At 42.3% G+C, this 15353-nt stretch overlaps 1 protein-coding gene across 1 annotated transcript in view; it reads right to left on the bottom strand.

The window, feature by feature from the left end:
• Dok5 (docking protein 5) overlaps positions 1 to 15353 on the bottom strand; it is a 105539-nt gene that overhangs the window by 30793 nt on the left and 59393 nt on the right. Inside the window, exons 3-5 of the mRNA XM_048349643.1 lie at positions 6345 to 6459; positions 6141 to 6260; positions 2774 to 2963 (exon numbers count right to left, since the gene is read on the bottom strand). Coding sequence (XP_048205600.1) covers positions 2774 to 2963; positions 6141 to 6260; positions 6345 to 6459 — 425 coding nt within the window. The remainder of the gene's footprint in view (positions 1 to 2773; positions 2964 to 6140; positions 6261 to 6344; positions 6460 to 15353) is intronic.

Raw genomic sequence — 15353 nt, 5'->3', positions numbered from 1 at the left:
AACTGGATATAGGTAACTGGTACCTAGTTTCCCTCCTGCCTGCTTCCTAAAGGGAGAGAGACCATTATCTCAGTTAATGGGAAGCTGTCTTGTTTTGAACATACCCAAGAATAGTAAAGGAAAAATTATCTTCACTAATAAAATCAGGCAGATATGAAACCTGCATGCCCGAAGGCACACAAACGATCTTATTATCCTGAGCATCTCGATAGTAACTATAACAGTTCATCTTTCTTTTGAGTTTCAGACAAAACATAAAGTAGTAATATTGCCCAGTGTGCATGTAATGCTTTTGGCATCCTGCAAAACCAGGTCAGGCTCAACAAAATCATAAGAGAATGTCGAATACACTCATCAATATAAATCACTATTTTCACCTACTACAGCCCTGCATGGAAGCTTTTACGTGGGTCAGCACAGGACCTTGATCCTTCTGTCCAAGGCCATCGGCTAACAAAAATGAGTTATCATCCTAAGAACATAATCCTCTTCTTCTCCTTGATCACTCACAATCCATGCTTTATCAACCTTGCAGAGCAGACCAGTTAATAAAAATGCTATTCATAACCAACACGTAGCCTATGCTCCTAACTCTTGGAGGCCCTTCACTGAATGAATGGTTGGTCAGCGTTTATAGGTATTATAACCACTCAACTGATGGATAAAATCTCCCAAAGGATAGACTATAAGGGGGCCATGAAAAGCATGGAAATAATGGTTTTCACTTTCTAAGTCATCATTTTATGGCTTTTGGTCAACGACCATTAAAGTGATTCTGAAATTTATGTCTCCAAAGTGTCTGTACTTCTTACTCACCAATTCTTTGTCTGGAGCTACTTCGCTGCTAATCCATAGGCATACCTGCCCCTCCATCCTTTAAAACAGATGAACGTAATTCCAACGTACACATAGACATCACACAGACACACACACACACACACACACACACACACACACAGCACGAAGCACACAAACACAGACTTAAATATATCTGCTTATGCATCTCTGTGGTTTCCTTTAGCACTCAGAGAAAATGTCAAAATCTTTGAAATAATCTCCTAGATTCTTGGACAATGCTATTAAGAGTTCACTGTGCATTGAACTTTTGCATGAAAATTAGTATTCATTTTATACCTTGAAAATCAAAGAACCGTTTCAAACAGTCATGAGATACTACTTAAGTTCAGTAAGATTTTGGTCCTCAGATAGTACCACAAAAAGCCACGCTCTTAAAAAAATGAAGTCATGTTCTTTTCCTATTAGAATTTCCCAGAGTAAATCGCAGAATATGGGGGAAGGGGAAAACTAATGCTTAAATAATTGTATTAGAATTTTTGGACTAATCCAGAATCAAACACATCAACTGAGAATATTGATGGAGAATGATTCAAAGTGTATAAGCAACAGAAATTTCTAGTTCTAGTATAAGACATTTTCAATGTCTAGATTTCAATGGTTATAATTAATGAATTAATAATTAATGATAACCTCTGAGATACAAAAGGGAAATATATGAATCTGACCAAACTAATTCTTAATTTTCTGTAGGAATTATCCCAAAGGATAGTAAATATGTAGTTCTGACAAAAGAAAGGTATTGCTCTGAATATTAATGTTTATTTTTCTTAATGTATAATGAGGTTTTTTTTCCTTTCCATTGTCTGGGACATTCATCAACTCATTGCTAAATTCTTAGAAATAAAAGGGACCAGAGAAGAAATATATGGGAAAGTAGAATTTAGAAAACTTTCAAGGATAGTTCTAAGTACATGAAGTGGCTCCTATTTCTGAAAAGTAAAATTTAAATAATGTTGCTATGTTTGGAACAGACTGAACAGTTTAATTGAACAGAGTGCTACTGTCATGAATTATTCATGGATGGTGGGCAGAACTTCTGTTTTACTCCCTTTACGTCACATATCATTTTCCTTTAGGAAATCATATTTGACAAATAACATCTGAAGGGTGGAGATCGCGGTAGATACAATGCATCCAATTAATATCATTTAACAACCTTTTTCTCTTCTTCATGTGCTAAATTGGTTGTTTTCAACTTCAATGTAATCCCAGGCCATCTACAGAAGGATATGTATTCTTAAAACTTGGTCATTTGGAAAGTCATACATTACAATGTATCAGTGTGTTTCTAAAAAATAACAGAGCCTCAGCCTGGAGGGACAGGAGAAGAGACAAGGGAAATGAAACACTAAGCAGAGAGATGTCTTTATAGGTGCTGATCTCCCCCATTGAGCTGGCACCACTTGTGCTTCTCACATCGACTTCTGAGAGGAATCATGGGGGCCCTAATGGTTGGGGGGACGGGGGAAGAATGATGACAGTGTTTTAGAACTAACCCTGTGAGCAGCACATGGAACCCAATAATCCACAATTCTAACAAGGTCAGAGTGGTCCTCCTGTCTCGGATCCACCCTACTGGCCCCAATGAGGAAAGGCTGAGAAGGACATTGGAAAGTTTCCCCCCCTAAAAGAGACTCTGGCCTCTGTTCAGCTTCCCGTAGCACGTGATCCATTTTAGTGCTGGTATCTGCTTCAGTTTGCAGTGTGGGATTGAATCGTGCAAAGGAAATGCAAATCATACGCATGGACCACCAGCAGCCTTGCCCGGAAGAACAGCTAGAGTGAATGTATGAATATTTTACAATGCCTCTTATATTACGCAATCGCAACCTATGAGTTTCCCAAAGAGCACAAAGGAGAAAATAAATACAAAGCTGGGGTGGGGAGCAGTATCATTTAAAGCCATTAAACTCACCTTCCTGCCTCGAAAGTGAACCACGTGGTGTCTCTCCCATACCGCCGCAGGGCACTTAGCGGCCAAGAGATGAGTTTAACTCTGGGATTCTGGATGTCCCAAAGACAGATATACTCATAGGTAATCTGCAAGGCACATTCGCCATGGACAGCTAGGTTAGGGGACGGCATCAAATACACATTGAATCTCTCTGGGAGAAAAACAAAAGGTCAGTCTAAAATCCCCAGGAACAGCACATCAAAAGACATCGCAGGAACACAGATGCATTTAGAAATCACTGAAGCTCACATTCTAGGATTTGCTTGAATATTCAGGAAGATACAAGTTTTTCATAAATGACCCATCCCAAAAAAGGAGCTTCAAATGCAGACACCATTAAATAATGTAATAATGAGAGTTGGACTGCCAACATGAAGGAAACATTATTTACATGAGCACAGGACCATTTTAGACTCTTAATTTACATGATAAAAACATTTCTAGGCCAATCACAGACCAAAGCAATAAAACCACTAAGACCATTTTTTCTTACTAAGCATACATTAATTACACCCATACTTTCATATTCATAAAAGATGCAGGTGTAAAATTATTGTCTCATGGTTTTTTGATGTTAAAGTCACACTAATCAGCTTATAATTCCTACAATTAAATGAATAAAGTCTTTCCCCAAGTTATTTATGTAAAATTCTACACTGATGCTATACAATTAACTGCCTAACCACTTGTGAAATTGCAATGACAATAGTTCATCTAGTTTTAACAGAGATCTTTCTCTAGCCAATTATTGGAAAGAAATATTTATTGGTTTGGACAATTGTTAAAAATGTCACCAAAAATACCTAAATTAATCGTTTGGCTATTATTCCAACTAGCTTTTCTTCTCCTCAGAAAACAGTGATGGTGGGCTGGGGATATAGCCTAGTGGCAAGAGTGCCTGCCTCATATACACGAGGCCCTAGGTTCGATTCCCCAGCACCACATATACAGAAAACGGCCAGGAGCGGCGCTGTGGCTCAAGTGGCAGAGTGCTAGCCTTGAGCGGGAAGAAGCCAGGGACAGTGCTCAGGCCCTGAGTCCAAGGCCCAGGACTGGCAAAAAAAAAAAAAGAAAAAGAAAAAAGAAAACAGTGATGGTGTTTTTTCTTATTTTAGGAAATTTGCTAATATAAAAAAATTTAGAGCCAAAATTTGTAAGTAAAAAATGAGAACAAAATTATTATTACTCTAATAATGTATGAATATTTCCAGTGCCTTGAATAGCATGCCAGCACAACCTATGGATCACGAACACATTTCCACCCAACCATCACTGGAGATTTCAGACACCTAACAAAGCACTCATAATTTTATGCTAATGGCATCCTAACTGAACTGTCTTGCAATAAGATATCCATTAGAATTTTCAGAGATGTTAGCTGAATTTAGTAAACAGTAATGTCAAGGTAAAATGGATCTGTGCATCCACAATTTATATTTTCTGAAAGATTTCAAACACTCAGTAATTAAATACTACTATTTAGTAACTAATTTCAAAAAGACAATCAGAATGGAAGAAACACTTTTCCTGGGAGTTCTGAACCCGGCAAGAAAGACTATTTTCATCAAGCAAGAGGTAAAGGGTGTCATCACTGATTAATTTGCCCAGAAGTAACTGTACACACTGAAAAACACTTATAGAAGACCTAGGGTGCGGCTTAGTGGTAGAGCACTTGACCAGCAAGCAGGGGGTAAAGGGTCCATTTTATTTACAATTACTTGAAATCATGAAAATTAAGACTATAATGAACTTTAGAAGACACAGTTTAGTTTCACCATAATCACTAATAATGTGTGTGTGTGTGTGTTGGTACTTGGACTTGAACTCAGGGCCTTACACTCTCAATTGACCTTTTTGCTCAAGATTGGCACTCTCCCATTTGAGGCACAGCTCCACTTCTGGCTTTTTTTTCTGGTTAACTGGAGATAAGACTCTCACAGTCTTTTCTTCCTGGGCTGGCTTCAAACCATGATTTTCAGACTCAGTCCCCTGAGTAGTAAGGATTACAAGTGTGAGCCAATGGCGCCCAGTGTAATAATCCCTAGTAATTCTCTACCAGATATTCCTACTTGCATGTGCAGAAGAGATAACCTAGGCAAAGAAAACCTCAGGGAAAAGGAAAAGTCTGGGGCACAGCAAACACTTACATTTAGTTCGTAGCCCTCTGGAACAGAAGTGACTGAGTGAACACTCCACAAAACACTAATCAAATCCTGTCCTGTTTTCACCGCAGGCCTGCAAGGCTCTGGGGCAGCCTTTCTGCCCAGCCTTTCTGCCCCAGAAGAGTCTGGGGATGGAAGTGAATGACCCCAAGAAGGGCTTCATGTTGCTGTAGCTCAGCTTTCCAAGCTACAAAGAAACTCTTCTGAATTATTAGCCCACTTTTGGGGGTCTTGGCTAGTGACCGTTGGGTGGAGATTGGTGGTAGTCCATATGATGTCTCTAAGAAAGTAACCAAGTGTAAATGTGTCTTGGAGACAGTCTCAGTGGAGAGGGAGAGCGTCCTGTCACTAACGATTAGAGTGAGTGCCCCCGGAGAAGGTCAGCACAATTCCACCCCTGCCATGGCTGGCATCAATCCAGGTGAACCCAAGCTCCTTCTACTCTGCTCTGCTTTCGTCGATGAAGCCAGTCACTAATGCACTGCCTCTGAGGTCTGTGCAGCCCTGTTACAAAGCGTGGCTGTCTGGAGAAGAAGGAATTATTCCAAGCTTGGGCTAAAAACCAGTATTGATTGTTGCAAAAACAATCATGAATATCTCGGCTGTTATTATTTAAAGTGATTTATTCCTAGATTGTATGCTGAGCTGAGTTGGCTCAAGTGTTCAGTTAAGAAGAACTGTAGATTTTTTTTTAAAGTGATTACCTTGATGAAATATTCATGTAAATACTATTAAAAGCGTTGGGAAGCAGTCCATAGCATTTTAAGTAAAAAACACAAGGCAGAAAGCCCGTTGCTTTAAAAATCTGTGCGCTGTGCATACACACCCAAGAGTAAAGATGGGAATCGGACACTACTTCACGACGAGAGTTGGAGCCCCGTATGTTAGCTCCGTGACGCTTTGGTTTCCTCATCCCTACCGTGGGGGAACCGTAAGACCTGAAGTTGGAGTGCCGGGAGAGGGAAGGTTTCCCGCTGGTGCTGCATCTTGAGCAGCCCTAGCACACAATGGGCTCTTCAGAACTGACTGATAGCATCCATGCAGACATTTTCACGTAATACACACTTCCGTAACAGAATTTTTAACCTAATGGGGAGGCTGTGCGGTTTGTCACAAAGGGGAAAATCTGTTTGTAAGCGAGGAAAGGCAAGGTTTTCTGTACACACCACTCTGCTCTCTCTCCACCCCGGTAGCCAGCAAGTCGGGCTCTCCGAGGCTGATGTCGTTGATCCGCGTGCCCACGCACTCCATCTGGAGCACCTTGCACCATTCGTCCGCCTCCAGATCTGTGGAAATGGCCAAAAGATGAACCTGTGTGCCGGGCCCCCCCAGCCAAGGCCAACAGGCAAAGGCCCCAGCCTCAGACAAACCTGATTCACAAGCAAAGGTCTTGGAGGTGTCGTCATTGAAGTAAATCCCTATGGCGTGTTTCTTGGTGCTCTTTGGCAATCGAGCTACATTCTTCACATTGTTGAGTTCTGTAACCTGAAAAAAAATGAGCAGTTGAAAGTTTGGTCACACGCGGTGCATGGAAACTTCTGACCACAACACCAAAGCTGAGCATGCTGAGCGGTGAGCTTGCCCCAGGTGAACACAGCTCCCCAGGACGTACCTGTGCATTCGAAAGCTATGAATTCTCTAAGGGAATTCAACGTTATCCTTAATACATAGCAATGAAGGCTGAGAAGCTATCCTTCCTCATTAACTTTTCCAAAGCAGTGATGGGGGCATTTCGCAGAGGAAGAAAATAACATTTTATTGTCTGAAAGACTCTACCTTATCAGTAGCTCACAAATCTATGTCCTTCACTGCTCTGGCCTTTCTCAGCAACTGCGTAAGCCTCCCATTAAGATTCTCAGTGCAAGTATTTGAAATACTCGGTGTATTGAACCACACAGAGAACAAGAATGATGGGAAGGAAAAGGAAGGAGGGATGGGAGGGAGAGGAGAAGGAAGAGGAAAGAATTTCACTCATAATGGAATTATCTCAGTGTTTGCTAGCTAGCAGAGATGCAGTGTGTTCATCTCAAAAATGGCCCCCTGTCAGAGGTCAAGTCCTACATTCCAACACAGAGCATCCATAAGGAATTTGTATTTTCACCCCCTTGACTTAACACTAGCTTCTCAGGAATTGTGAGGCCTCTGTTTTAGGGTCTGAGGACCCAGCACAGAATCATATTGTTCCTATGAGTAGGAAAGTTGTCCCCAATAGACATTCTCTGGGTCCTTCCATCTCCCACGACCCCTTCACCCATTTAGTACTGCTGTAAACCCCTTCCGTGCCATAGAGGGCGTTAACACTGGAATGGTAGCACAGGTGAATCCTTCCCTAAAGGTTGCTTAGGGTAAGTATGTGATTATACATATGTGTGTGTACACATACATATGTACATACATATATATATATGTGTGTATATGTGTGTAAGTATAAGGTAGATGAGCTTTTCCCACTGAGGAGTTTAACCATCCTTTAGTGTATCTCTTTGTGTGGTTGCAAAACAGAAAATGCCTCCCATCCATCTATGCCTTTAATGAGACTGAGGAACTTCACACATCTATTACCTTAAATTCAATAAATACCTAGCTCAAGAAATGCATAAGAAGTGGAGGAAATTCTCCCCCGTTTCTTAACTTCCACTGGCCTGCAAGTTTCGTAGCATAAAATATCACACAATGAGGCTTAGGAACTGGTCATACCAGCATTGTCCGGGTCTCAATATTTTGCATCTCCTCCCCCAAATCTACCAAGGCCTTCAGAGCTCAACAGATGCAACTGCTGACTTTGTGTGTTTGCTTATTTCTGTGCCCAAAACCCAAGACAAATCCTCAGTAATTCACTGTCAATTGAAAATCTAAACGGGATTCTCGCATGCCTCTGCACACCACAGAACACTTGCACTTGGCACACAAATCTGAGTCCTTTGGTTTCAATGACCTAAGAGACGCTTTCGGTCTTCTTCTCGCTAGCTCACCAGCATGTCCTTGGCTACCTTGCTCATTCGTTCTACTTCATCCAGTTCGGAAAACGCACCATGGTTCTGCAAGCGTGGGGCCTACTCTGCTCTCTTCCTACTTAATTCACCTTTTAAATATTAATGGAAGTTTCCATTACATACAGAGATTGCGTTGGAAACCCACCCCAGAATTTAATTAGCCTTAAGACGATACCGCACAGTACCAAGCTGTAACCTTCCTTCATAAACCGGAAAGATGACATACATGGTAGTTGTTGATTGGGTGCCACCTTGTCTCAGGAGAGAAAATCCCATCAACAGGAATGGGAACATTGTTAAGCACCATTATTTTCCCTGAGTCCAATTCAGAGCCTCTTACACAGTAGAACCCTAGTAAATACATATGAACTCTATAAGAAAAGGCCAAATTGACTCGTCAACTTTTCCCTGAGGCTCTGCGACACTTACCCTGAGAACCTTGCCCTAACCTCAGTGTCAATGAATGAGTACTTTCTGTTCTCCCATGCAAGCTACACTGCGATGTATTTGATTATACACATGCAATTCATCTACTGACTTCTCCAGCTTGACATGTGTCATGAGCAACAGGTACCTGATGGATCGCACCAAGTTTTTTTTTTTTAAATTCACACCTCGAGCCAGGGTTCACTGGGTTCCGCCACACAACTCCACACTGTCATCGGTCATTTTATACTGATGATCTCATTTGCTCTTCATAAAAGTTGAGGAGATAAATGTCATGATTACCAGCATTTTTCAGGTGAAGAGACTAAGGCTGAGAAAGGTTTCAGTCATACAACCGAACTCACATCTAAAAACTCCTGGAAACAGGCTGGGACAAGGAGAACTTGCTCAAATCCTGGGTCCTTGCCTTATTTGAACACTAGCTTCTACCCACCCAGAGGACCTTCAGGCCCTGAAAATGAACTCTCCCTGGGGAAGACCCCTTTCTTTACAATGTGGGTCTCTTAGGAGCAGACAAGGGGGACATATGCACAAGCTTTATGCCGATGCTCTATTGAGACATTACTTGGAAAATCCTCTCTAGCCTGAAACACAGCCATGACTTTGAAATATGTCACTTCATTACATATCCATTAAGGGCAAAGAGGAAGACATAAGTCACCCGAAGCAGTCAGGAAATGCAGGGGGAATTGTGTGAGTCAGAACACAATAACCCATTTTGGAAATTGGTTTTGGTAATAAGCAAAGTAATACCACCCCCACTCAGCTCAGGGGAAGAAGTAAGAGTTCATAGAGCAGGCCAGGTCAAGGTTACAGGGGTCAAAGAAGCACAGGCTCCCAACACTACTGTCTGCATGCCTAGAACAGAGCTGGGCCCCTTAGTGAGCAATATCTCCTTTCTTCCTGTCTCTCTCTGACTCTCTCTGTCTCTCTGTCTCTGTCTCTGTCTCTGTCTCTCTCTCTCTTTCTCATACACACAGTCTAATGTATAAGACTTACAGTCTTACGCCAACTGAACATTTGCAGAGATCTTTGTAAGTCACACAAAGGTTTTAACAAAACGTATTTATTTTCATCATCACTTCATTCTATAAAAAAGAAAACCCAAACAAGACAGATGCTTTGATATTTCTTTTACCAAGAAGCTGTTTGCCCCAGAAAAATCATTGTGGAAGCAAATATGTGTTTTGATAAGGTCTCAAATTCTCATTTAATACCAATGTTATTTGAAATGGGACCACAGATGTGAACCTGACCATTGAAAGTGACAGCAATGGGCCTTTAATATCACCTTGAAGAGGCTTTTATGGACGAGGGGCAGCGTAGTTCATTCAGTCGACCTTCACTTTGAGTTTCTTGATAGCTCTTCCAAAAGACACTCTAAACACAACATACATTACACCTTTCTACCCCACTTCAGTTCACCATCAAAGTGTATAGTCTATGCCTTTGTGTACTAATTTACCGATAAAAAAAAAAATCCTTCAAGGTATGACAGTATTTCTTCAAGATGTCACAGTATTTAAGGAAATAATTATGCATGCACATTTGTAGAAGCACAGCTCCTAACAATCTTCCTGTATCCATCCATCCGTTCATTGATATGGTTACTGTTTGTGTAGTCATTGTTCTAGCATTTATTCTGAGTTAAGATTCAGTGGCAGGCTATGGTGCTACCCTTCCGAAGCTCACACTGCAATAAAGAAACAAAAATACCCAGCACCAGGGGAAAAGAAATGCAATGAGAACAAACAAAGCTGAGTTTCATTTGAGCTGGGGGATTCTACCATTTTGCATCAGGAGCCAAAGAAGCCATTCTGAGAAGAAAGCATCTGGCAGAGGCTGGTGAGACGGGACGGAGTCTGCCACGTAGCTCGCTGGACCCCAGCACCCTAGACACAGGGAACGCCACTGGCACAGACCCTGCAGTGCAGAGCAACATGCTGGGAAGAGACATTGCTAACAGGCCTTTGCATTCAATCCCTGCCCTCACACCTGCAATTCCAGAATAAACCCAATTCTGAAGCCTTCGTCCAAGGGACGTGCAAGTCACACTGACCCCAGGAGACCAAAATCGCTGACTCTTCCAGCCCTTTCCCTTCAAAACAGTCAAAACTCTCTTCTCTAGTCACACAGAACATTTCCCAAGGCAGGCCAAGTATTAGGCACCAAGGAAAGACTTAAGAGTCTGAAGAAGGATGGAAGCATACCAAACATCCTTCTAACACAATTAAAGTTAGAAATCGATAACAAACAAAAGGAACAGAGAAACGTCACGCATGCAAGTTAAACAGCACATGTTGAACAACCAGTTCTTGAATGGGTGAAGGGTTTGACTATGGATTTTTTTCTCAAAGAAGACGTCAAATGACCAATAGATAAATATTTCCACCTCACTAATCATCCCAGAGATACAGATCACACCATAGTGACACATCACACTTGTCAGAATGGCTATTATTTAAAATATATCCGTGGGAAGTGCTGAGATGCAGAGATATGGGCACCATGTGACTTCCTGGTGGGGATGTCAAAAGATGCACCATGGGCTGGGAATGTGGCCTAGTGGCAGAGTGTTCACCTCGTATGCATGAAGCCCTGGGTTCGATTCCTCAGTACCACATATATAGAAAAGGCCATAAATGGCGCTGTGGTTCAAGTGGTAGAGTGCTAGCCTTAAGTAAAAAGAAGCCAGGGACAGTGCTCAGGCCCTGAGTTCAAGATCTAGGACTGGCAAAAAAAAAAAAGATGCACCATGTATGGAGGGCAGTATGGAGGTTCCTCCAAAAGTTTAAAATAAGAATACCTTGAATCAGAAGTGCCAAAGACACAAGAACAAGATGTTAACATGATATTGATATGTGGTATTTCCATGGCAGAGTTTTTCACAGAAACCATGCTAGGGTCATGGGGAACATTTTTTAACTGATGAATAATAAATACAATATGATGTGGAGATAAAAATGGAGAGCTTGAAAGGGGGAACTCATGTCATAAGACAGCACACAGATGAACGGTAAGGACACTATTATACAAAGCAAATACTGCATGGTCCCACCAGTACACAGAAGCTAAAGTCATCAGACTCACAGAAGAAATGGTACAGCAGGTGCCAGGGCATGAAAGAAGGTAAAAATGGGTTAGGAGGGGGTTGGCATTCAACAGAACTGGACAGTGCAGAGTTCCAATCATACAGAATCAATTTAGAATTTTCTGGAAATCTTTTGTACAAAAATTCCATGATGTGTGCTTGAAATTTTCTCGGTATATGGCAGGGAATGTAGACCTTGCCTGGCATGTATGAAGTCCTAATCCTGATCCTTAGCACCAGAGAAAGAAAAAGGAAATGCTGGTAAACATTGTGTGTGTGTGTGTATGCGTGTGTGTGTGCGCGCGTGCACGCACCTGTGTATTACCACATACATCATCAAAAAGACTGGAAGGGGCTGGGAATGTGGCTTAGCAGTAGAGTGCTTGCCTAGCATGAATGAAGCCCTGGCAAGTGGCGCTGTAGCTCAAGTGGTAGAGTGCTAACCTTGAGCTAAAAGAAGCCAGGAACAGTGCTCAGGTGCCGAGTTCAAGCCCCAATACAGGCAAAAAAAAAAAAAAAGACTGGAAGACAATAAACATATCCATAATTCAAAACCACTATTGTCTTTTCATTTGTATTTACTGATGATGTTAATTTATGCTCATTGTAAGAGATGTCTGCTTCTATGAACAGAGGTAATGTTTTTTTCTCTGATGGTAAGGTTATTTCAGCAATAAAACTCTCGAATGATTTAAGGTGTAAGAGCAAATAAGAATAAAGGTAACAATGATCGTGACAGAACATTAATAAATGACAAATGACTAAAAAAAATTTTTTTTAATCATTATAAACCTACTACTGCGAACCTGGTTCCACTCTTCCGACATTAACTTTCTTCCCACTTAAGTTCCTACAGAGCCAACCGCTCAGTGTGAACCAATAAGATCATCAAGAACAATTCTCATCTCTCATCAGGGATACCGGCAGTAGATTTCAACCGGAACCTGGCAGTGATCTGGTTTCCACCTGATCTCTCAAAGGTCACAAATCCAAGTGGGGCCATTTGTTTTCTTTGCGCCTCTTTGGCCCATTTCACAATTGTATTTCCCAAGAGAGAAAGACAATAGAGCATTTCAAGTTTCATGACCCAAATCTGCAATATCTGAGAGTTATGGCTTACAGAACAAAAGGACTGTCCCCGGAGAGCTGTGGCTTGAGCTACAGATTTCATGACTATCAGTAGGGATTTGATAACTAGCAGAAAAGAAAGGCAAGTCAAACTTTGTGATTTGTGATGCTACAGAAACTGAGTAAAGAAGTATTTTCCTTATTCTTTTACGTAATCTCCACATGAACAATGGTGGGCCAAGTTAGGGAACCAAAGGAACTGATCATTTTTAATTGCTAACTATCTGGCTGCTTTTCTTTAATGTTATCATTGGACCTCTCAGCTTCCTTTTCTTCTCCCAGAATATTTTTAAGATCACTCAATCCAGAAGTCTTTCTCTCCAATAGAGCTAAAATCTGTAGCTATTGGGCCAGGCATCATGGTGCATGGTAGCTCATGCTTCTAAACCCAGTTATTAAGGAGTCGGAATTTGGGAGGACCCTGGTTCAAGACCAGCCAAAGGAAAACATTAGTGAGACCACATCTCAACAGAACAAGCTTGGTATCCTGATATCCATCATTAAACCCAGCTACACAGGAGGCATTGTTAGGTAGATCAAAATCCCAAGCAAGCTCAGACGAAGAGAGAGACCTTATCTGAAAAATAACTTAAAGCAAAAAAGACTAGAGGCATGGTTCAAATTGTAGAGCAAGAGCAACACAGTGAATTCAAAGCCCAGTTCCACAAAAAATAATATCGAAGCTGGGTGCCAGTGGCTCATGCCTGTAATACTAGCTACTCAGGAGGCTGAGATCTGAGGATCGCTTCAACCTGGCTATGATCGTGGACATTCTCCTCTTTCCTGAGGCTCTGAGTCTGTGCAATCCAGCCACACTCTGTGCACCTCCCTCCCCTGCAGGAGGGACCCCCTCCTATAACCAGGACAAAAGACAAGGCTATGCTCCTGAACAATGTGAATGCCGGACCAACAGTTGCACTGTTTAGAGAATAATGTGGAGAGTAGTCTGCACACATTCAGTACAGACAACCATCACAGGCCTAGCCACCCAGCTCCAACAGTATCATGTTTGCTAATATTTACTATTCCATCCACGGACTGCAGGTTCACAGATGCCAGAACTCCAGCCCTGGAAGGCAAACACAGAGTCACAGCACCCCTTGTATTAGTGGGGGGCAGAGTGACTGTGGCTACCATTTCTCTCTTTAGAAAAGTCATAATTTTTCTATTTGTAATCAGAACATCATGCTCCCCAACAGGCATCTACTGAGAACACTGTTGCATCCGATGCGGCAATCCGAACCCTTCTGCTTGGTCACCTGAGGCCAGATCGAAATCGAATTCTAAATGACCACGTTTGTCCTGTCTCCACCCACATGTTGTGCTGAGTAGTAAATTAACTCTGGAGACAGATCCCAATTGTTACTAGAATCACTGGCAAGATCGTTTTTTTTTTAATTCCAAAATAATCAAGTTCGACCTTCTAGCATGCATTCTGCAAGGCATAGCCGATAAGGATGCCCCCTCCACATTCCCTACCTGATTGGATTTCTCTCATTCGTAGGATTTAGCTATATCCAGCTAGCTATCACGTGGCTGCATCCTAACCGTGAGTTCTCAGAACTGAACACTCATGAACAGGTCCTTTTGAAGGCCTGTTGAGAAGGGAGACGGGTGCTACTTTGACTCTAAGACCATTCGGTGGCACCTGCATTCCATCAGCAGCAGGGCCTCTGCGTCGTGTCCCTGCTGTGCAGCATCTTTCCATCAGCAGAGACTCTGGGCAGATGGCGGGGGCGGACCGGCTCGCCTTTTCTGGAGCAACACAGCAAATGCCAGAAGGCTACCTTGTTGGTGGCATGCTTGCTGGCGCAGTGTGTGACCGTGTTAGATGTCACTGAATGAAAAAGCAATCTGAAAAATCTGAATCCCTCGCTCATCTCCAGATCACATTTCTACTACACTTTCTACCTACACTTCCGTACTGTGAGTTCCTCTCGGAGAAAGGTCTCTTTCCCTGATGCAGGAAAAACCAAGCTGCACTGTGAAGTCCTGCTCATCAAGACACAGATCCTAGGAAGTGTCAGCATGTTCCTACTGAACTGTCCTTAGGCCCAGCTCATTATTCGTATGACCTTCCTAGAGGTCATTGCGGGAAACTCGACTGAAGTAAAGTCAACACACAATAAACCATAACCCAGCTCAATCACATCTTGGAAGTTCAATCAAACTCGCTCGTGTTTATGGACTCTGTGTCTTAAAGAGCAGCACACTCCCCACTCAGGGACTCTGCACTTGCTCTTCTTCTACATGGAAACACTTCTCCGTGAACATCCCCCGCTGCCACCCTCCCTTAGCTTCATACAGGCTGCCGGCTCCATGACCCCATTGCCGATGACTCCACCTTACACCACAGCCCTCTCCTCCTAAACCTAGCTTTCCTTATTCCCCGCTTTACCTTCCTCTTGGGCATTTGTCAGATGCACCAATGCTCTGTGACTTACAGATATAGATGCATATGTATATTTGTATTTTACATCTGTGTCTTCTCACCAGAGGAAATATAGGGCCCTCCTTCATCAATAATGTCCCTTGTAAAGAGCTGCGCCTAGCATGGGGTAGACCCATGACAAGAGCTAGTTTACTGACATCTCTGTCTCCTAAAATGGACATTACCAGCATGTCTATTGTAAAAGCATGGTGATTAAGGTTCAGTGGTGTCATTAACAGGCTCAGTGTTGGACAGTTCCCAGCAAGTGACAGATGTGCTAGATTGGCCT

This window comes from Perognathus longimembris, chromosome 6, assembly GCF_023159225.1.
Source record: "Perognathus longimembris pacificus isolate PPM17 chromosome 6, ASM2315922v1, whole genome shotgun sequence".
Taxonomy (NCBI): domain Eukaryota; kingdom Metazoa; phylum Chordata; class Mammalia; order Rodentia; family Heteromyidae; genus Perognathus; species Perognathus longimembris.
Note: the sequence above shows the minus strand (reverse complement) of the source record. Positions and strands in the feature narration are given on the sequence as shown.